The 24,109-nt window shown below is 40.9% G+C and overlaps 1 protein-coding gene across 2 annotated transcripts in view; it reads right to left on the reverse strand.

Annotated features, from left to right (window-relative positions):
- The window catches only part of prkar2b (protein kinase cAMP-dependent type II regulatory subunit beta), a 101,673-nt gene that overhangs the window by 42,768 nt on the left and 34,796 nt on the right, over positions 1–24,109 (reverse strand). For both annotated transcript variants that reach the window (XM_078553439.1, XM_078553438.1), the window contains exons 3-5: positions 4,822–4,874; positions 3,360–3,443; positions 1,356–1,462 (exon numbers count right to left, since the gene is read on the reverse strand). In XM_078553439.1, the coding sequence (XP_078409565.1) occupies positions 1,356–1,462; positions 3,360–3,443; positions 4,822–4,874 (244 nt within the window). The remainder of the gene's footprint in view (positions 1–1,355; positions 1,463–3,359; positions 3,444–4,821; positions 4,875–24,109) is intronic.

A 24,109-nucleotide genomic window follows, 5' to 3' on the forward strand; every position in this document is an offset into this window, starting at 1 on the left:
GCTGGAGTACTGTGTGCAGTTCTGGTCGCCACATTATAGGAAGGGTGTGATTGCACTAGAGGGGGTGCAGAGAGGATTCACCAGGATGTTGCCTGGGATGAAACATTTAAGTTATGGAGAGAGGTTGGATAGACTTGGGTTGTTTTCGTTGGAGCAGAGAAGACTGAGGAGCGACCTGATCAAGGTGTTTAAGATTATGAGGGGCATGGACAGGGTGGATAGGGAGCAGCTGTTCCCCTTAGTTGAAGGGTCAGTCACGAGGGGACATAAGTTCAAGGTGAGGGGCAGGAGGTTTAGGGGGGGTGTGAGGAAAAACTTTTTTACCCAGAGGGTGGTGACAGTCTGGAATGCACTGCCTGGGAGGGTGGTGGAGGCGGGTTGCCTCACATCCTTTAAAAAGTACCTGGATGAGCACTTGGCACGTCATAATATTGAAGGCTATGGGCCAAGTGCTGGTAAATGGGATTAGGTAGGTAGGTCAGATGTTTCTCACGTGTCGGTGCAGATTCGATGGGCCGAAGGGCCTCTTCTGCATTGTGTGATTCTGTGAATTGAGACAAATGGGATGATACTGAGTGAATTCCAAAGTAGTTTGCATCTTAGTGTTAGAATGATGTACATTCACTGAGCCCAGCAGAGGGTGCTTGAATAAATATATATATAAATTGAACCTATGTGTATTTTTATCCTCTGTGGATGTAGAAATATAGCCATAGGGAGAGTCAGCCAGAAACAGACACAGGCTGAAGAATGACAGTGGACCCATGTGACCTTGGAAATTCTAGTTAAGGTCAGTTAGCTTACAAATCATGTTTTCCTCGTCACAAGGTTGCATCTTTATTATTTTTACACTACAGAGTGACAAGAAGTAGATGCATCTCTCACAGGAAAATGTATTTTCTGTTGATTCAAATATTTCATGTAAAATAAACCAGGGTGTAATCATGCCTCATTTCATCAGAGTACTTTTCCTTCTGAGTCTTAGAGTCTTCAGCAAGACAGAAGGCATCACGTGACAGCATGAGAGAGATCATTGTATCAAGTACACAAAATAGGTCATTTATGATCCCCTGCTCAAGCTATCGTTTAATTAGATATTGAGTGGGCAAAATTGTAGGAGACGATGCTGAGCTTGATAAAATCTTTAACTGAAATTTGTAACAAGGACCCACGACTATCAAATGAATATTACAGAAAGAATGCCTTTATTTAGCTGACAAAATTTGTAGTACCCACATCTTTCTTTCCAGTCAAATCCCATGCCATCCAGCTTCAGTTAATAACCCTAAAACATTACACCTTATTCAATACATAAACTGGGCGGAATATAAAATGGAATTTAAAAAGATTCTTACCTTTCAATAACATAGAAGTTATCACCATCATCCCCTTGATCAATGACATGTTCATCAATTTTGACATGCATTTCAAACATGGCATCCAACAGCTGAAACATTTGTTCCTGTAAAAGACAGGGGTTATCATATTCTGCAATCACTGACGTAGTATTCCATGTTTGCAAATAAATTACCAAATAAAAAAAAAGCAAATTTCTACTTTTGTACCTTCCCTCACCAAAGTAGTACATTGCACATTCTTGATCTCACAGCAGGCAAAACCTTAAATTCTGGTTACCATCAATACTGAAATGCAAGAAATGATTTGGTGACACAGGAATCACTAATTGTAGCTGATCAATGATAGAAGTGTAACAAAGGGAAGGGAAGAAATTCAAAAGCATTACTAAAGGCATAGCCTGTGCAAGTGTTCAGAAAATATATGTGCTAAATATTAATTTAAAGCAACAAATCAGAGTCCAAGGTTGTACAAGTGTATGAATTGTTGCATTTAAAATCTTCAGCTTATTGAGAAAAACAATTATTCATATGGGTATCATTTTGATCTTTTTGTCTGAGAAATCCAATATTCTCACTTTAGGCACTCTGCCAGACACTCCCAAGTCAGGCACAAAAACAAAATAAGTGTAAGGTTACTTCTATTTTGACCAATTAATACACCTTGGCCCAAAGCTCAGAAGCAGTAAGCTGTGGAACCATTTGAAGATATCAGTCTCCACAAAAAAACTTAAATCCCCAAAGACAATGTGATTCAAGATTCTAAACACTTGTATGTTATGGGGTCACAACTGCAACCTGCACTTACACAGCATCGTTATGTAGAAGTCATTCCAGGGTGCTTCACAGAGGTGTGAACAAACAGAATGGACTCCAAGCCAAATGAGAAGCTATCAGGATGGGTGAAAAACTTGGGTTTTAAGAAGGGTGTTAAATAAGGAGAGCAAAGTCAATTTAAACACATTCAAGAATTTGAAAAGTGAGATTTGAGATGGAATAGGAGTTGGCAGGGACAGAGTGGGTGGGGAAGGGGAGGGTCAAAGATTTGTTTTTTTGTGAGGAGGCAGGCGAAGACTGTTTTGGAAGGAAGTGACAGTACCCTAGGAGAGGGAACCATTTACAATCTCTGCTAGAATGGGACATGAAAGTGAAATTTGGTGGTCAGCAGTATACGTTGGTCGGAGACCAAGAGTTGGGCATTACGGATGAAAATGAGCTCAGATGGCATGACTGGGAATAGAAAATAGTCTCAATTTACATCCTCACCTCCAGTAAGTATGAAAATTTCATGGACTTCGCCATCAAGTTAAAACTCAGGCATACTTTACATAAAGCCAGGTGAGAAACAGGAAAAGAGTCAGCAACTTAAATTAGGAGAAGTGGTTAAAAGGTTGGCCTTTTTTATTTGAAAGAAAATTATTTGGGATACAAGCAATCCAGGTAAGGCTACATTTAAACATCCATTCCTCATTTCCACAGTTTACTTTGACAAGGCAAGACTTTATGATGACTTAATTGACATTTTCAACAAAAAAAAAAGAAAATTTATCAAGCAAATTTGTCCAGTATGCTAAACTTTCAAAAACCAGGGAACACATTTGGGAATAAGAAAGGAAGTTAGGGATAGTCTCTTTACCCAAAATGAGTTGTGAAGCAAATTCCTAGAGAAGAATGAAAAAGGAAGCATTTACACAAACACTTGGACAGTAAAGAATGAGAGATGGTGAAAAGTGGGGTTGATGAATTAAAAAAAAGAGATGGGCTCATGAGACAGAATGCCCTTTTCTGGTTTCAAAATTCAGACCGTGTTGGCTTTAGATCTTGGTTCCCCCAGAAGGAAAGGGCAGAATTCAAACCAAATACACGAACAATATTTTATTTTGCGTTATTTTAACGTGAGGCTAAAATTTTTCAAATAGCTGGAACAGTTTCGATTTCTTCACAATTATTTAGTAACTCCTGCTTATTTCTGTTATAGTCTAAAGCTTCATGCCAAGGTCATACCTGGTCTAAATTCTTAAAGAGAAGAATGTCTTGACAGGCATCTTGCAATCTTCTTCTTTGCTCATCTGTTTTGGGATGGACAACCTAAAATGTAGACAGGATATTGCTGTATATAGCTTTACAAATTCATATTATTTAACAGTCCCTGTTCAACAAGCAAGTATATAGGCTGCAGGTTTGTACCAAGACATTTAAATGGGGTCTCACCAATGCCATCATAGGGAACTATCAAGCAGCTGCAGGGGCAAGGAAAAATAATTCAGAATGCCCATCTCCCATGATTAGTACAATCAGAGTCCTGGAAGCAAATATTTGCCAACTGTTCTCGCAACAGAGGAAGGAATGAAGAAAATAAAGAGCTTTAGGCATGGAATAAAATTAAAGTTTTAAAATAATTACCTGAATTAGAATGCTAGACTTAGCTAACTTATTATATCTTAAAGGGGAGAAATAGCAGCTAAAGACTGTTAACTCAAAGTGTTAGCGTAGAATCTCTGCATTTAGGCTATTTATACAGTAAAGTTTAAACAGACTGATAGCATGCAATTTAGGAAAATAATTCCGCATGATACAAAGGCAATTTTCTTCTTCCGTCATGTTTATAGCATAGTTCAAAGTTGGGTCACAACACAAATTTCATATTTTCTCTGATATACTTTCAGAACTAGTCAAATTCATTTTCTACTGTTACTTGCCATCATTCTTATGTTACTTTTTACATAGTGCATTTCTTTTGAGCACAAAACACTTCAGTCTCCACAGACCTCCCTGGTCCACATGACCAGAGAGCAATTCACTAGCCCTCTGCTGTTCTTTCTGATATTCATGAGACAAGAGCTTTCATATGCTTTGATTTCATGATGCAAATTTAAGGCAGTCAGCAGTGGCTGCAGTCTAAATTACAGTTACCAAATGATATTGCAATAAAAAGGCAATCCTCAAAAAAATCTTAATGTTTGTAATTGTAGTTTACAAGGTAGTCCCTCCCATTTGCACATTCCATTATTTGGTTTTAATATTCTCCATTGCCTTACTTTCCCTTTTTCAATACAGCGTGTGTATGTGTCTGTGTTTCTGTCCCTCTGTGTGTGTGTGTGTGTGTGTGTGTGTGTGCGTGCGTCTTGGTGCAGATATTCTTCTCTCTTGTTGCTGCACTGCTACAAAAAGATGGTTTATATCTTCAAAACCTCTGCTACACTATTCCTCTTTGCACTTCCTATCCCAAATCTGCTGCTTACCATCAGTGCACAACCCTCTCCCAAACCGAATATAATTGGATTCTTTTAAAAATCAAGAGGCACAGATATGAGGACAATGTGCAACAAGTGTCTGTATGTATGCCTACCAATGAGGAAGATTATGGGGGTGTGGTGAGAAGTTACTTCTTCCCCTCAAAATAATAGATTTTATTTGCTTTCATCCACTTGCTGGGACATTCCATTTTCTAAATAATGTTGCTTACCCGAGGCTCTGTGTCCTCCTCTTCCTCATCAGGGTTGAAAGCTTCTGCACATACTAAAAGGAGACAATAACATTAATATAAAAGGATTGCATGGCTAACTAATTCACACCAAAAGATACAATTCTAAAATGTCACTGACAGCTTCATTACTGATTTTTTAATATGATTAACATTTAATATATACATATTAAATCAAAAAACTCATTTTTCATAACATGGGAATTCTAGGTTACATTGTATATAATCAGACATGTTTTTAAATAATTTGAGCATTCTGACAGCTTCGGATATAAGGCATTACAAATAAATAATCACAAACTCAAACTATAACATGGCAGATGTTCACATGAACAATTTAATTCGCTTGAGTGGATCATTTTTCAGAAGCAGTAAGTTTCAATGTAGACAAGGGGAGGAGATGGTGGCGTACTGGCAAAGTTACTGGACAAGTAATTCAGAGGCCCAGGCTAATGCTCTAGGGTCATGGATTCAAATCCCACCATGACAGCTGGTGGAATTTATATTGAATTCATAAACCTGGAATTGAAAGCTGGTCTTAGTAATGATGATGACTATGATCATTGATTGTTATAAAAACCCATCTGGTTCACTTTTGTCCATTAGGGAAGGGAATCTGGAGAGAGTGCAGAGGAGGTTTACAAGGATGTTGCCAGGATTAGAAAAGCGTAGCTACGAGGAGAGATTGGATAGGTTGGGGTTATTTTCCTTAGAACAAAGAAGGCTGACAGGTGACTTGATTGAGGTGTACAAAATTATGAGGGGGATAGCTAGATTGGACAGGATAAAATTGTTTCCCTTGATGGAGAATTCTAGAACCAGGGGACATAGATTCAAGATAAATGGCAGAAGGTGTAGGGGGGACATGAGGAAGAACTTTTTTATGCAGAGGGTAGCGGGTGTCTGGAATTCGCTGCCCACGTTGGTGGTAGAGGCAAAAACTTTCAACTCTTTTAAAAAGTACCTGGATCTGCACCTAAAGTGCCGTAAGCTGCAGGGCTATGGGTTGGGTGCAGGAAGGTGGGATTAGAAAGGGCACCTGGGTGTCCTTGGGCTGGCATGGACAAGATGGGCCAAATGGCCTCCTTCTGTGCTGTAACTTTTCTATGGTTCTATGATTCTAGATGTGATGGGCAACAAATGCTGGCCTTGCCAATGGCACCGACATCCCATGAAAGAGTAAAGAAAAAATAGTACAGTTACATAATGGCTATAATGCTCTTAGCTCACAACTGAAGATGAAAACAAGCTCTCAAGCTTTGTTGTGAGCAGAGGGCAAAAGGAATTCTACAGTATCTCAGTGACATGACTACCCATTATTCTCAGCATTGGTCTTAGGTGTTGGGCTGCAATGGATCATGCTGAACATTATTTAGCTTCACAAATATCACTTTGTGTCACATATTCAGGAACAGGGTTAAAATAATTGGCAAAAATCATCAGACCCTGGGGTAATAGGACCTTTAATCATGTAATTAATATTCCACGTACCATGAAAATAATGTTACTATTCAACCAAATCCCGCCCACCAAAATGTTTGCATCAGATTATTCTCAAATCTACATTTTGAAAAATTATTTTTCAATTTGTTGCTGCAGAGGAAAGAATCCAACCTCAACTCCACTCCAGAGAAGTCGCTTTCAACTGCAGTGACATAAATTGAAGCCGCAATAACATAATTTTCATTGGTTTTCTAAAACCAAGTGCAAACATTCCAAACTACAGTTGGTAACAATTAGTAAAAAAGCCAAGAGCGAAGTATATATTCAGAGAATCTTTCTGAACATGCAATCCCCACACCCCCATTGGTACATCAAGGTGGCAGCATGGAACACAGCGGGTTAACTAAAATTTAATGCTGAGACTTGCCTTAAAGAGAGTTTTTAGAAATTCAGAAAACAATACTCAGGCAGGAAATGAAGATTAGTAGCCATCTGGCAAATAGAATCTACATTCTTGACATTGGTCCAAACATAACCACATGACTGGGAAACTTTTTCCATTCATTTGATCTACTCATCGTCACTTCATGATGAAAAAAAAAAATATTTTCCATAATGGAAATATCAATTGATAATGGGGGCCCAAAGCTTCATTTGCCAAATGATCTAAGTGAGTCAGTCACTACATTAGGCAGTGCTTTTCGGCTACTGGTACAATAGGCCAAGGTTCAAAAGTTGTCAGAGCAGCAAATTTCACATTCATTTTCTAAGGAACGCAATGGCAGAAAGAATGTTGGCACTGTTGCCAACGACATGGAAATTCTACCTAGTCTCATCCATAGTTCGAACACAGGAGACAGTGAATCTATTGTGGAAATATGAATCACTTTGGCTTGATGAGTTACTAGTTAAAGGCAACAGTATTACTTTTAAGAAGTTTAAGACGTAGGGAGACATCTTCATACAATTTCCAAATGCTCTTTTCAGATCCTTTGTATGCACGTAGGTTAAAACAAAAGGCTAAATCTTTCAGGTCCTTATGATGGATTGTAACAACAGAGGTTGCTAATATTTAGATTTCCAACTATAAAGAGAGTGTTGGCTACTAAATGGATTATAAACAGAGATCTCTGGTGCTTCAGTAGAACTGTTGAAAATAAAGCAAAAATGTCAGTTTATAGATGTGAAATGATTGTCTTAGCACCATAACGCAAACAAATCTCTTTCCACTTGGCAATAGATGCCTTTAAAATTCAAGATTTTCTGAATGCCAAAAATATATCATCATGAAAGATTGAAGACTTTCACTATTGTTGTTCCTCCCAAGACCTGAACCAGCTGTGGAAGGTCCAGAAAGAATCTTTACTGAAGATAAATTCTGGAGCACTGCACTCTGTACACAGGAAGAGTTACAGTTGAGAATTCTATTGTTTAATTGATCTATAAATAGTGTCTTGTTTTGAGGGTGTATTTCTAAATTAAGATAAATATTTTTCAAATCAGTCCAATGCCCCTCAGAAGACAGAAACTGCAGATTCTGGAAATTTTAAACCAAAGGGGAAAAAAAAGGGATGAAGAATGCTGCTGAAAGGTCACATCTCTCGGGAGATAAATTACTAGTGGCAAATAACATTCATGCCACTCAAGAACTGGGCTATGACCCCCCCCCAACCCCCACCAACGGGAGTCAAACCATCTCCCTTTGACATTCAACGTCATTACCACCTGCAAATCCTCCACTATCAACATCCTAGAAGTTATCATTGATCAGAAACCTAATTGAATAAGCAATAAAAGTACTGTGGCTACAAGATCAAGTCAGATGCTGGCCACTGCACAATCTACAAGATGCACTGCAGCAACTCGCCAAGGCACTTTCAACAGTTTTTTTTCCAAATCTGTGACCTCTAGCACCAGGAAGGACAAGGGCAGCAGTCACAGAGGGAACACAACCACCTCCAAATTCCCCTCCAAGTCGCACATCACCCTGACCTTGAAATATGTGGCTGTTGCTTCAGCATCGGTGGGTTAAAATTGTTGAACTCTTCACCGAGCAGCACTGTGAGAGTTCCTTTACCTCATGCATGGCAGTGGTTCAAGAAGGCGGCTTATCACCACCTTCTGAAAAGCAATTAGAGACTGAGAATGAATACTGACCTTGCCAGCAACACTCACATTCCATGAATGAATGAATAAAGTTACATTGGTAAAAAAAAAATGGCTGGGTGCTGGTCCCCATGAAATTGTACCCACATGCACAAAAGGTAGGAGGAGGTGGTGAAGAAAAATCAGAGGCCCTGGCATCATTTCCAAGATGTGGTTTCATGGCATTTCTTAAAATGTTCAATCATTGAACCAATCTGTTTCCAAAACTCAAGCTTTCCTTATAAAGGCAGCAAGTAGCAGATCACTAAAATCATTGGCAAACACAACCTAACATGTCCATTCACCAGGATGTCTTGAACAGCTGAACACATTACCATCTCAACAGTATTTCTCTGAAGCAGATTGCAATCTGCATAATTCCAGAATGACATTCTTATTTTCTATAGGCTATCCTGGTAACCGATGCAACTTTAGCTATTTTATGGTTCAGATCCTTCCGCACTTTCTCTCCTCCTTCATGTTTATTGTTTGCTAAGAATATACTTGCGGTACAGGCAGTTGTCATTTTGGTTGTCAGGACTAACTGTATCACTGAATAGACAAGGTGTCAAATATTGCACCTCTGCTTCCTGATGTCGTAATTTACAAAGGAGAAAACACCTAAGTTCAGATGGTGTGGCAGGGATCATGTGTGCTTTTGAATAAATTACTGTGACGAACAATCCTCAATTAGGAACTGGAAGTCAAAATGCAGCTTTTGCAGCTAAAAAAGTGCCTAGAAAGAAATGCAATTCTGAAAGCATGCATGTGAGCTGTTAAGGGGATTAGCAGCTGGTTAGTTCCATTCCCACCACCCCCTCAATCAATATTGTCTGAATACAAAGGGCGATGGAATGAACCAAGTGGAATTTGTTTTGACTGTTACACGAAGAGCACATCACAATTCACATCTAGCCTCATATTACAAAAAACATTTCTCTGCCCATCTTTGGAAAGACAGGAAATGTTCACTTGAAGGAAGGTTTCAAGACAGTGTCCGTCCAGTTTAGTACACAAGCAGATCCTGTTCCTGATGAAAGGTCATCAACCTGAAAGTTAACTCTTGTTTCTCTCTCTACAGGTGCTGCCTGATCTGCAGCTTGTGTATCCAACAATAACGGTTTTTAGTTCAGGTTTCCAACATCCTTAGTATTTTGCTCAACAGGCAATCTAGGAAATGTGTATTTGAGTCAGAGATCAAAATGTCTTTTTTGGGCAGTGGGTGGGGGGGGGGACGGACGGACACTTCTTGAGATTTTCACATGGGCTACCTTTTGTTTTTCAGGGCCTACTTTTGGCTTCCAGGGTCTCCTTTTTCATTCTCACCAATTCCTTTATTAGGTAATGCAGTCACATATCATCATTACCTTCTGTATTTGTGTTGATTTTTTGCTGGTCTCACACATTCTACCCTACTTAATCTTGAGGTCATCTAAAACACTGCTGCCCACATCTTAACTCGCAGCAAGGTCCCATTCCTCTATCACCCTTGTGCTCGCTGACCCACATTGGCTCACAATCAAGCAACATCTTGATTGCAAAATTCTCATCCATGTTTTCACATCACTCCATGGCCTTGCCCCTCCCCATTTCTGCAATCTCCTTCAGCTCCACAACCACCCAACATATTTAATTCTAGTCTCCTGTGCATCCCTAGTGTTAATCGCTTCATCATTGGTGGCAATGCCTTCAGTTGCCAAGACCCTAACTTCTGGAATACCCTCCCTACATCCCTCCACTTCTCTCCTTCACTTTCCTCCTTTAAGCCACTCATTAAAACCTACCTCTTTTGGCCATTTGACCTACCATCTCCTTATGTGGCTAAGTGTCATACTCTGTTTTATAATGCTCCTTTGAAGCACCATGGAACATTTCATTATGTTAAAGGTTCTATATAAATATAAGCTGCTGTATCGGACATCATTTACTCAGATATAAATGCTGCTTTGTTGCTGATCTAAGACCTTGAGGCCTTCTGACACCTTCTGCTCCCCTCATCTTCAAACTAAGTTCACAAGCACTAAATCTCAGTCCAGGTTATTTGTGTAGATCGGGAGGCTCTTGTATAGATTTATGGGGCTCTTCACTCAATAGGCCGGATTTTACATCCCTGCCCCCTCCTGCATGTTTTCGGGTGGGGGGGCAAATATAAAATATGACGGGTGACCCGCCCACTACCTTCCCACCTATTTGACCCATTCCCCAAAAAACGGTAGCCAAGCAGGTGCCAAAAATCGGCAGCCCAGCAGCCATTTTTAAAACCATAATTACCAGACAATTGAGCTTATTAACAAGCCAATTGACCCGTATATTAAGCTGCCCACACCATAATACAGTTGGAGTGGACAGGCGGGCAGGAGTGGGAAGGCCTTGATTTAAATCCAATGGTTAAAAGGCAGAAAGGAAGGGGGTATGTCCTTTAGGGGGTGCCCTGTGCTTGTCAGGGATACCTTCCCCCACCGCCACCCCAATCACCTTGTCACTTCCTGCCTGGCTACCAAAACTCACCCCCACCCCACCACCGCCCCCCCCCCCCCCCCCCCCCCCACACTCTCCCCCCCCCCCACCCCCCAACCCTCTGCAACCTTACCACCCCTCCCTTGGCACCCCGCCCAATATCCCCAGAATCCACGTTGGCTTCAATCTGGGGCCTATTTGCAGCTCCAGCAGAGCCTACTACTGAGTATGCGCTGCTGGGACTGCTCACAGCCCATTGAGGGACCGGAGGTCCCACCCCCACCTCCCAGAGTGCATTATGACTGCGGGGCAGCCTTGTTTAACATCAGTCATAGGAACACAAGAACAGGAGTAGGTCATTCGGCCCCTCGAGACTGCTCTGCCATTCAACTCGATCATGGCTGATTGTCCATCTTAACGCCATTTTCCTGTGCCATCCCCTATCCCTTGAGGTCATTAGTATCTAGAAATCTATCAATTTCTGTCTTGAAAAAACTCGATTATTGAGCTTCTACAGCCCTCGGGGGAGAGAATTCCAAAGGTTCGCTAACCTCAGAGTTAAGAAATTCCTCCTCAACTCAGTCCTAAATGGCTCACCCCATATTCTAAGACTGTGTTCCCTAATTCCAGACCCCCAGTCTAGATATTTCTTCCGGGGGAGTGGGGAAGGGGGGGCAGCAATCAGCTGTATGCAACCCCCGACCCCCCAAACATCACTGTAAAGTTCAACCCAATTACTTTACCATCCCAATGTTGTGAGGTAGCCCTTCTTGCCTTCTGCCTCTTTATCTTTTAGCTAAGTTAGCAAGAACTACCATTACAAGGCTTGGTCTGAGGCATCAAAAGGGCAGTGGCCTGTTGCATAATTTGAATATAATAAATAAGAATAAAATAATCAGCTTCCGGTGTGATGTTTTGCTCGTGTATTTTTCCACTGTTGGAAATGCGAAGTAAAAGAATGGGGATTTATTTTAAAAGTGGCTCACTTTGGCTCCAGCCATTACTAAGGCTGATGATGCAAGCTACACTTGTGAGTTATGCTGGAGTATAAAGTTGCTATAGGCGCACAATGCTACTGGGTTTGTCAAGCTTGAGTCCCTTTGCAAAGCTTTTGCAAGCGCTCCCACTGTCAATCCCCTTGCTCGGGACTCAGGCATCAGGACTGAGCGACGGGTTTAGACTGTGGAGCTTGGTAAATCCCACCCTGTGTCACTCCAAGATGGAGAGGGAATAGATTGAGAATTGCAGTAACAGCCCAAGTCCAGAAGGAGGTGAAGCCTCCTCTCTTACTGCAAGCACCTGTAGTCCAGCACAGAATGAGCAAAATGTAAATCTAATAATCCAAAGGCTCTTTTCAGAGCCACCCAAAGGATCTGTCAAAGGACTGGTCACTGTTGGAGAAAGTCAGAGATAGTTATTCTAACAGTGGATTGACCTGTTTCTGATCTGTACACTTGTGTTTTCAGTTACCTCTCTCGATTGCACTCTGCTTTTCTCTGGTCCGTCCAGGCCCCCGGTCTCCCGCCCTTTCTGCTCCTCTAATCACAGATTCTGCCTCTGGGATCAGAAGAGAGGGAACCTGTGATTGGAGGAGCTGGAGCAGTAGCACGGGAGAGACAGAATCTGGAGGAGAGTTCCTCACAGGTCCCGTCTCTTCCACGTATGGGGGGCCAATTTTCTTTCATTGGTTGGCCCCACGATTGAATTTTCACAAGCTTTTTGTGGGTTTTCGAGAGTGAATTTGCCTGCCGCTCCAGCGAGTTTTCAACCTTGATTTGAGCCAGAAAAACCAGTGTTGCTTTTAGCATATCACTGTAGCTTGAGATAACAGGGAGCATATGGACCTTCCTATGAGTTATGCAGAATCATTAGTTCAGGATGGAAACCCTGTACCGTTCAACTGAGAACAGAGGAGATATTTCTGTGTAGAGCCACCCAAGGAGGCAGTAACTGATCTAATTGGCAGCCTTACTATCTAACTCCCAAGACAGGGAATCAGTGAAAGGTTAAGTCGTTGGTTTCTTGTCAAGCCAGGAAACAAAGGAACAGAAGCACACAGTTGACAAGTGAACACTAGAAGGTTTACTGACAGAGAAAGTGAAAGCTTGGTAGAATGAGAAGGGTGCCAGACCGAGCAAGCGGAGGCTTTTTCAATTCAACATGTAACCAGTCGCATCCAAAGGAAAGGTCAACAGGAAACTAAAGATCATCTTGCCTAACGGAGGAAGTAGTGCATTTTACTAATTTTAGTATCATTTGTTATAACAAAATAAGTTGTAAAATGATGCAATTTATGACAGATATTCTGCTCATGCAACAGTTGCAAAAATCAACCAGCTGTTTATTTACATCTGGTTTTCTGTCACCAAATTGTGTTGAATCAATTTGTCCTTCGAAAAGTGAGATAATCACATGTAGCGACACATGTGAGATTACAGTATCCAGTTCGTATAATGTAAGGTTTTTAATTGTTACAACCCCTTGGCCAGTGATTGGCTATTGGAATGTGCAGATAAACTGATGAGAGTGTGACATAGAATCTGTTTAAAGGAAAGTCTGAAAACCCCAGAAGCAATCTTCAGCATACCACAAATTTGTCATTTGTGTTGGGTGGTATGACAAAAAGTGCAAAGTATTTCACTCCTTAATACTAACAACGCTTATTTTCATGAAAAACCACAAGAAATTTTCAACAGGGTACTACAAAATACTCTTGGCTCACTATATTTTACTGAAAATAAAGCTACTGCAGTTCTCAAAGTGTTACCAAAAACATTTTTTATTAACAATGGTGAAACCTATTAAACAGAAGTATCACTGGTAATTGCAAACTTTCCTTCAAAGATGAGAAAATAGCGTAAGTGATGCAAAAGATAATTTAGCAAATCTCTTCACTTGAAGTGTAAACTGAACGACACTAAATATTTTTTTAACAGTTATTTGATGGAATAAGAAAGATGTATCCTATTTGTTAATAACACATAAGATCCTCGATACTATATGATTTGCAAATTCTGTACAGTACTTCCATTAGATATTTCCCAGTGACAAGAAATCGTGTGTCCAATTTCGACCACATCAGCCTTACATCTATTTTGAGATACAAATAGGAAACCTGACTCTGACCTTCAAGATCTTTCATTATGTAATATGCCATTTTGTATTTTTATGCCATGTCAATTTTTTTACTCAATGTCACCATAGCTCCTAAAGAGTTTTAATTTTACTTCCAGTAAATGAGTACACAAGTAGCATGCCTGAAAGCTAAACGTTTCATTCTGTGACTATCAATCTAAAAGAATGCTTTTTTCTAAAATGACCATCCAGATTGCTTAAGTAAATCATCCAGATGCAAATTTATATATCAGGGTACTAAATAATGAATTAAGTCACCACTTTATTTCTGTGTGTAGATTGTAAATTGAAGATTTTAAAAATATGTTATTCATTAAACTGCATCCATGAGTAAAGCAAAAGACACACTAATACTTGACATCCCTTTTCTCCCATCCCTCACTGTCATTGGGTACATTCCATTATCCCAACTAAATATTCATTCTTTCCCACCCCATCTCCCGAGCAATCCTACACACACCTTGGGCTGGATTTTCAATCAGAGTTGGGAACCGGACAAAGTAGCTTGCTCCAGGTCTCGATCTTGCATAACATGTTTTAGGCATGCCCATGACGATTTTCAAAGCTGCAGTCAACTAAAGGCCAGTGGTGGGCACGGTTGTTTAATCAGGGACGGCAGGCAGCACCCCCATGCCGGAGGGCCAATGGGAGGCCCTTCAGCACTTATTAATTGGCAGCCCCACCGGTTGAGATGGGATCTGAAGGTCAAAAAAGAGGAAAAGCTTTCTTCACTGTTTAAAAACATCACAGCTGCCTGGCCATAATCCTGGAGGGCCAACTCCTCAAGGAGACAGCCATCAGCCACACTTCAATGGCCCCGTGACCATTATGAGTTGAGAGCGGCTCTCTCACATAATCCATCATGCCCACCCCCAGCTTTGCTTCCTGCCCTGAGTCCACCACATTGGCCTGGACATGGTCCGGGCCAATGTGGGCTGCCTGCCTTGGCGATTGAAAATCCAAGTCATTATATGAACAGGATTTAATAGACCCCATAATTATCAACAATTGGCCTCAATTGGCTGCCCACTGGGAAGCACCGGGCAGCATAATCCTGACCCCGAAAATGACCCAGAGTCAGGATTGTGGCGGCAAACTAGCATGAATGCCGGCGGCACCAAATTACATATCTGCCCAACTCCCACCCATCCTTACACTAATTCCGGCCATGAATTCTGTCTGTTCTAACAGCCATGGATAGAGTGGCTATACAAGTGAACATTTTTTTGTGCCATGCAACTATTGGTTTGTAACTGACACAAAGATAACAAAATGCTGACCTCTAAGAAATTATTACTGCCGAAACACAAAAAAGCAATTTAACAAGATCAAAGTCAGGTTTCCTGATTTAGTTAAAGCTGATCACTAGATTTGATGTTTAAATTCTGCTGATTTACATTTCAAGATTATATTTTACCTCAAAATTGTTGCAGAAAGTTAGTGGACTAAAAGAAAAGCAACATTAGATGGGACAGCATGAAAATCCACGTGAAAGAACTAAGCTAGGATCAACTCACTTTCACAGAATAATTAGGCATATGCACTATAACTTTGGATTTAGATTTCAATCAAGATTATTCGATTTCCATCTGGTTTCCATGACTTTCTTGCTGTGATAATGCACTTGAACCAACAGATATTCTTTCAAAGACACTTCCTATGAGATAGATACTTAAGAAATAAAGGAAAGCTACAGAAAGGCCATTAGAAAGACTGAGTGAGTTTGTAGTAGAAGGCTTCCTATGGGCATATTCATAGTAAGAGAAATTCAAGGCGAGAATAAGACAGTTAGGTCAAAGAGGAAAGCCTGTAATGAAAAGTGGTAGGCATTGGGATGGTAAAAATCACCAGAAATGGGTTTAGAACTATGGAAGCATTGTTCAAAGAGAAAAGGTATTTAAAGTTTTCAAATTTAAGGTATATAAACTGAAGGGCCCAGAATGTTCACATCCAAGGATGTTGAAGGGAGTTAGAGAAGAAACAGAGTGGCTCTGCCCATAATATATCAAAACTTTGTAGAAAGAAAAATTATTAGAGGGCTGCTTGGTGACAAATGTAACCCCTCTTCAAAATGAAACAGGGATAAAGCAGGAAACTTTCAGTCTTCATCTTTGAACAACCTCACAGAATTCTTAAGAAATAATGGACATGATAAGGAAATGCAACAAACATGCACTGTACGTGCATCTGCTGAAGGGTCATCAACCTGAAATGTTATCTGGTTCTCTCTCCACACACTGATGTCTTACTGCAGATTTTCACCATCTGCAGTATTTTGCTTTTGAAAGAGAATCCTTCTTTTGTATCTATAGACATGGAACACAAAAGAAGATAATGTTGACCTTGTACACAACCTTAATCTGGCTGTAGCTGGACTAATGACTGTGGTTTTGGCCACATCATTGTAAAAATATGAAAATAAAAAAAAATAAAAGTAATTAAGGAGGTACAGCATTTAGCATGTTACCAGTAAAAGATAAAGATATCGGAGAAGGCGGCCATATGGTCAATTTAGCCTGCTCCTGCTGATCTGCCTCAACTCCACTTTTCCAACCTTTCTCCCATATCCCTCGATTCCCTTAGTTCCCAAAATCCTAACCAATCTCAGTCTTAAATATACTCGACGACTGAGCAGCCAAGCCTTCTGAGATATGAATTCCAAAGATTCACAACCCTCTGAAGAAATTTCTCCTCATCTCAATCCTAAATGACTGACCTCTTATCCTGAGATATGACCCCTATTTCTCGGCTCTCAAGCCAAGGGAAAACAGCATTTTGGGGAGTGGCACTAGGTGCTCTTGCTGGCAGGCCAAATTGCCTCCTTCTGTGCTGCAACCCTTCTTTGATTCATTAGACCCTTGGCTCCCCAATAGACATTATGGTTTTTCTCCCTATTGGATCCAGAACATCAAAGTCACCTGTCAGGTAATCCTTGAGAGAAAGCAAATTGTCATGTCCAGTACAGGCATGAAGATGTTACAAATTTTAAGTCTGTATTTTTAAAAAATGGACACAACAGTTTTTAAGATGGCGGCAACACATCATATGACTTTGACAATATTGGCTCCAGACAAGACATGAAACTTAAGCAAATACCTCAAAAATATGAACAATCCGAGCCACTGAAATTCACAAGCCCTTTTTTTTAAACGATGAACTGTAAGCAACCAGGATCATGACACTAGCTGATTTGTGTTCCTGCCTTACTGTGGACAACAGAGATGTCAAAACTCAATGGATGTTAGATGAATATGAAATGAGCATTGCTAACCTTTCATTGCATTGTGCTGGTCCCTCATCTCAATACACTCATTGTGAAAGGCCACAAGACAGGATGTGCATCAGCCGAACCCATGACCTTATTTGGAAATAGTCTTTGGACTTATTTAGGTCATTTGGTTAAGGGAGCCATGCTTGTACCTGCTTTTAAATGTTACAGAATAAGTTGTTTGGATCAGAGAAACACCATGAGAGATTTCATCTGAAACACCATTGAACCAGCTGCAAGACAACGCAGCCAAGGTAAAACAGCTATATCTTGAATCTCCCCCAAACCTGTTTCACCTTTCACCTGACAGCCGACCACCTGGTAATTCAACTACAGTAAACCTTGCAGCTTATGAGGATCCTCCACTTTTACCCGATCTACACTCCAGCTACATCATCAATTCAGTTAAGAAACTACAGGCCTCCTGCAAAAGAGACTGAAGTCATTTCAATTGTAATTGTATTGGGGTTTACTTCCTCATCTGTATCTATTCTTTGAGTGTGAGATAGTATGTGTGAGCCATCACATTAAAACCTCCAGGGCAAGAGTGTGATAATCACAGAATCTCTCAGTACAGAAGAGGCCCCTCGGCCCATCAAGTCTACACCTACATGTGAGAAACATCTGACCTACCTACCTAATCCCATTTACCAGCACTTGACCCATAGCCTTGAATGTTATGACGTGCCAAGTGCTCATCCAGGTACTTTTTAAAGGATGTGAGGCAACCCGCCTCCACCACCCTCCCAGGCAGTGCATTCCAGACCGTCACCACCCTCTGGGTAAAAAAGTTTTTCCCCTCATCCCCTCTAAACCTCCTGCCACTCACCTTGAACTTATGCCCCCTTGTGACTGACCCTTCAACTAAGGGGAACAGCTGCTCCCTATCCACGCCCCTCATAATCTTATACACCTTGATCAGGTCGCTCCTCAATCTTCTCTGCTCCAACGAAAACAACCCAAGTCTATCCAACCTCTTTTCATAACTTAAATGTTTCATCCCAGGCAACATCCTGGTGAATCTCCTCTGCACCCCCTCCAGTGCAATCGCACCCTTCCTATAATGTGGCGATCAGAAATGGACACAGTATTCCAGCTGTGGCCTAATAAATAATTAATAATAAATCATCTTTATTTTTAAATTCACAAAAGCCTGCTGTTGGAACATTTTTAATTGGGACAAACCACTCCGAGGGCAAGAACACACACTAACCACACATATTAAAAAGAAACCTTGACCACAGACAATAAACAACACAAACTCTTGAGAAAAAAAAGTGACATTTCCATTGATCAGCAAGACAATAATATTTTTGTACAGAAGACCTTGCCCCTCAGTGACACAGTGATATACAGACATGGAAGAATTGGCCTTGGGCATCCTCAAAATTGACTCCAGACCCCCAGGAAGTCTTATGGCATCGAATCTCCTGATCACCAGCCACCCTCCTCCTTCAACTTATGAATCAGTGCTCCTCCATGTTCAACACCACTTGGAAGAAGCACTGAGGGTAGCAAGGGCACAGAACATGCTTTAGATGGGGACATCATGTCCATCACCAAGTGTGGCTTCGTAGCACCAGTACTGACAGAGTTGGCCAAGTCCTGAAAGGCATATCTACCAGGCTGCTCCTGCGGCAAGTGATGAGCCAACCAGCAAGGGGGTAAACCGACTTGACCTTATCCTTGCCAACCTACTTATTGCTATGCATCTGTCCAGGTAGGTTATGACCATCAAAAGTTCAAGTGAAGACAAAATCCTATTTTCACATTAAGGACACTTCCATTGTGTTATGTGGCACTACCACAGTGCTAAATGAGATAGATTCAGAACAGATCCAACAGCTAAAATTGGGCATCCACAACATTGCTGCTTCAATGACCTTTCTTCCAAAATTAGGTGAGTAGTGGGGGTGTTTGCTGATGATTGCACAGAGTCCGGTACCATTCGCAACTCCTCAGATACAAAAGTAAGCCATGCCCATGTGCAGCAAGATCTGGGCCACAGTCAGGCTTAGGCTAATAAATGACAAATAACATCGACACCAAAGAATTGACAGAATCTGACCATCTCCCTTTGATGTTCAATGGCATTACCATTGCTGAATCCCATACCAGCAACATCCTAGGGATTAGTATTGATCAGAAACATAACTAGACTAGCCATACAAATAATGTGGCAACAAGAGTAATCATAGGATGGGAGTTCTAGACCGAGTAACTCACCTCGTGACTCCCCAAAGCCTGTCCACCATCTACAAGGCACAAGTCAGGAGTGTGATGGAATACTCTCCACTTGCTTGGACAAGTGCAAATCCAACAACACTCAAGGAGCTAGACATCATCCAAGACAAAGCAGCCTGCTTGAGTGACACTCCATTCACCACCTTCAACATTCACTCCCTCCATCACCTGTGCAACTTACCAAGGTTGATTGACAGCACCTTTGCAAAACTATAATCTCTACCACCTAGGAGAAAAAGGGCAGATGATGTATGGGGAAAACATCACCTGCAAGTTTCCCTCCAAGTCACACAGCATCCTGACTTGAAACTATATCACCATTCCTTCGCTGTTGTTGGGTCAAAATCATGGAACTAACTCCCAAACAGCACTGTGTATCCACACTAAATGAGCTGCAGTGGCTCGCTATTGACTTCTCAAGGGCCATTAGAGGTGGGCAATAAATGCTAGCCTTGTCCACAACACATATTCTCATGGATGAATAAGAAAAATATACACTGTGTGCTCTCTGTCTTTCATGCCACCTCTATAATAGGGCAACCAAAACTGCACACAGTCTTTTAATTCTGGACGAAAAATTTATTCATCATCTCATCCGGGCAGATCCCTTCAATTCAGCTCTTTCTATACATTCCTGATATTTTCAGCATTTAGTTTCAAAAGAAATTAAAATCAAAGCTCGGAACAAAAAAATTGATTAGTTTGCAATGAATTTAATAGTACAATTAAGTTGATTACTGGAAGCAAAATAATAGCTTTGCTATTCTGGAATGAGGATACTTCATAAATACTTGCATGTGAAGATTCTGCCTTTACTGACAACCTCCCTATCAGTTCCATCTTCCCCACTATGCTTTTCCCTCAGGGTGCCATCTAAGCCAGTGGGGTATTCAACTATTCATGCCATTTATCCTTTGTTTGACCTCAATCAGCAGTTTAATTCCCACAATCACAGCGGGTAAGAGGTCCTCAGCTGTTCAATTGAAGGTCATGAGTTAAAGGAATGTTACTAGGTTAGGGTACATCAAAGCTTTCTTTGTAATCAAATTATTTTTTTTAAATCTTGCATTTTAATTCAAGTTGTTGAAGTTAATGCAAGGATTGGTGGGGATGGGGGTGGTGGCAGAGGATTTGTGGTCGTAACTACTTACTGATCATAAAATGAAACATCAATAGTTTGAATGCAATGAATTTCCAGTTTCATTAATGTGAGATAATGAAATGTCACAAAGGCTCTTCATTTACACATTTGTCACAAAGCACATGGAAATTTGGTTTCAACAGCCCATACCATCGCTAAACAACTCCCAAATAGATTTTGTGCCCTAACCTAATTTTGCATGATGGCCAAATCCAGTTCAAAAGACCCCACTAAATATTCAACTTTTCAGCACATCACCAGTCTTCAAACCAAAGGACACAATAACTTGGATCAATAATGAAACTAAAACAAGCAGGTGACTCTTCATCGAAAAGAAATGACCTTTGCCTTAAAATTATGTCCATATGTAAGGGTACTTCCTGCAAAGTTTATGAAGCTGTAATGCAGTAGATTTAATATTCTGGTCAAAAAAACTAGTTATTCCAGCATTTTATCTGATCAAAAAGAAAATGAGGATCATTAATCATTTCAATCAAATTTTCAATGAAATGGCATTTCTGACAACACCTCCTCAGATCTTGATGAAAACATTGTTTAAAAAAATTTTGAACACAAATTGTTAATGTCTTTGAAATTGTTTTGGCGTGTTGATATCAGAATGTCTCAACCCTTCCATTGTGGTTCCGAGTGTCTTGGTGTTCTGATGCTTCAAGTGAATTCTAACACCACATGCACATTTGAATTACTCAACCCAAGGAGCATTGTGAATTATATTTATAGAGCTCCACTGTGAGAAACCATGGTGTTCCCAGCAATAAAAATACAGTTCAACATTTTAATGATTGCTGTTTTTTTTCCCCACAATAGTACTCATTTATAAAATATACATCGATCAATTTACTCCCCTCTTATTAATGGCTTTCAAATAGACTGCAGCCCGATTTACATCTATGCTTCAACTCTTGGCTAGTTGAATGTCCCTGGGAACCTTCTTAAAGTTTGCCAATGCTGCCAAGGCATATAGAATTCATTAACTACCATATCGCATTCTATTGCCAAGTACCAGGCACAGTCAACTGCCCAATACCCAAACTCAACCAGTGAGCTCCAGTTGGAGATAGAGCATTTAAAATGGGAACGCTTTCCCTGTCTGATGGTAATTCAGTTGAGTTTTTCTATACTTCATTCCTGAAGCCCCCTGCTCTGCCACTGAAACTTCTCCACCCTAAGAGGTTTAAGAAGATTGTGAAAGAGAGAGGATGGAGAGGTGCAAGAGTCTAGAGATGGAATTCCAAAAAGTGGGACCTGGAAAGCTGAATGTACTTTCAGTTCCTGAAATGAGAAACAGTGGGGAGGAACTCAAACCTTCAAAACTTTGCTCAATTCTTTTGGGCAACCTAGCCCCAAGAGATCATGGCCTGGTCCCCAGCTTCCCAGCAAAATTCATGGTTGGGAATGAAGACCAGTAATCAGGCCAGCCTCCCACAGAGTTCATGATTCCTCCATCTTTTGATACAAGAGCAATACAAAAAAACAGTTAAATATACCCTAATGCAATCCTTTCAGCCTACAGGTTGGTCTTAAAGTTCCTGAAGATTCCATCAGGTCTACTAACCTTCTTCACGATCTTATGCAATGGGGGCTTTCAAGGCTGCATTAATTTTTAAATTATCATCTCTTTCCTACCTGGAGAGTCTTCTTAAACCCACCTCTGCCTAGCTTTTAACGAGCCCATTCCCCCTGGACTGACATCAATCTTTCCATACACATCTGTGAAGCACCCTGCAATTTTTTTAAAAAGCGATAAAGGCACTATATAAATTCACGTTGTTGTAGATAGGTGGCTAACTCAAGATCATACATCATAAGCTGTACAAATTTCATCCCTCCATATCAGACAGCAACCTCTGCCTGGAACTCAAGTCGTAAGTAGTCTTGGAGCCTCCCTCAGTGCAACATTCCCACCTGAGTATCCCACCCACGGGCCATGAAGGGCAATAATCTCAACTAACATGATCAGAAACTATGCAGAACCTTTCCTCCTTCCCCTTCCCCCTCCTGGGCTCATAAGCCAAACTAATCCCCCAAACCCAAACAAGTTGGCACAACAAAAACAGAATTACCTGGAAAAACTCAGCAGGTCTGGCAGCATCGGTGGAGAAGAAATCAGTCAACGTTTCGAGTCTTTATGACCCTTCGGCAGAACTGAAGCATAGTTAGGAGAAAGATGAAATATAAGCTGGTTTAAGGTGGGGGGGCGGGGGGAGAGAGAGAAGTTGAGGGTGTGGTGATTGTGGAGATAAGCAAGCAGTGATAGGAGCAGATAATCAAAAGATGTTACAGACAAAAGGATCAAAGAGGTGTTGAAGGTGGTGATATTGTCTAAGAAAGGTGCTAATTAAGAATGGAAGACAGGATACTCAAAGTACAGCTCTAGTGGGGGTGGGGTGGAAAGACTAACAAAGTTTTAGATTTAAAAATAATGGAAATAGGTGGGAAAAGAAGAATCTATATAAATTATTGGAAAAAAAAAGGGAGGGGGGAGAAACGGGGTGGGGATGGGGGGAGGTTGGGGGGGGGGGTGTTTAAGATCTAAAGTTGTTGAATTCAATATTCAGCCCGGAAGGCTGTAAAGTGCCTAGTCGGAAGATGAGGTGCTGTTCCTCCAGTTTGCGTTGGGCTTCACTGGAACAATGCAGCAAGCCAAGGACAGACATGTGGGCAAGAGAACAGGGTGGAAGTTGGCACAACACCTGGATCCCCATTGCTACCAGCAGAGGAGCAGTTTTGGCCAAAAAAAACAATCCAGCAGCATGCAATCAAATTATGCAGTGGGTTCATAAATTACTGGAACCTACATTTTTGAGAATTCAATTAGAGAAGTCTGAATCTCGCTATTCCTCTGTTTAAATGAAAGCACTCTGCAAAATTTAAAACAATTTCATGCATGTAAGAGAGCTTTTAATTGTATTCCCCACAATGGCAAATTCACACTGGCAGAGGAGGAACAAGGAGCAGTCACCAGTTGCCAACCGTTCCTTTCCAATGCTTTACACCTTCCTCATCCACAAGAGCAGGCTGAATAGCTGTTCTCAAACCACACCATTCAATAATGTAGTCCTTCAAGAAGCCTAGAGTGATTGGCTGCTAAAGCCTTTCCTCCCCATTCCTCTCTTAATCCCACCACACAAATGAGAGAAAGTGCCTGACCTCCACTCTGCAGTTCCAGTAAGCAAGATAGTTGAGATTAATGTTTCACCACAAAGTTGTCCTTATGATTCCCCATGTCCTGTCAACTATGGCACAGGATACCAAAACATTAACAACAGATAGGTTCCACGTGAGTTTGTGAGGTTCCACGTGAGCTTGTGGGTTTCAAATAAAAGTTACACTACACTGTTTCTTGGAAATCTGACTCTAAACTATACATTAACACATACAAATTGCATTCAACATTACAAAAGGTAGAACTCAAG

This window comes from Cetorhinus maximus, chromosome 12 (assembly GCF_964194155.1).
Source record: "Cetorhinus maximus chromosome 12, sCetMax3.hap1.1, whole genome shotgun sequence".
Classification (NCBI taxonomy): Eukaryota; Metazoa; Chordata; class Chondrichthyes; order Lamniformes; family Cetorhinidae; genus Cetorhinus; species Cetorhinus maximus.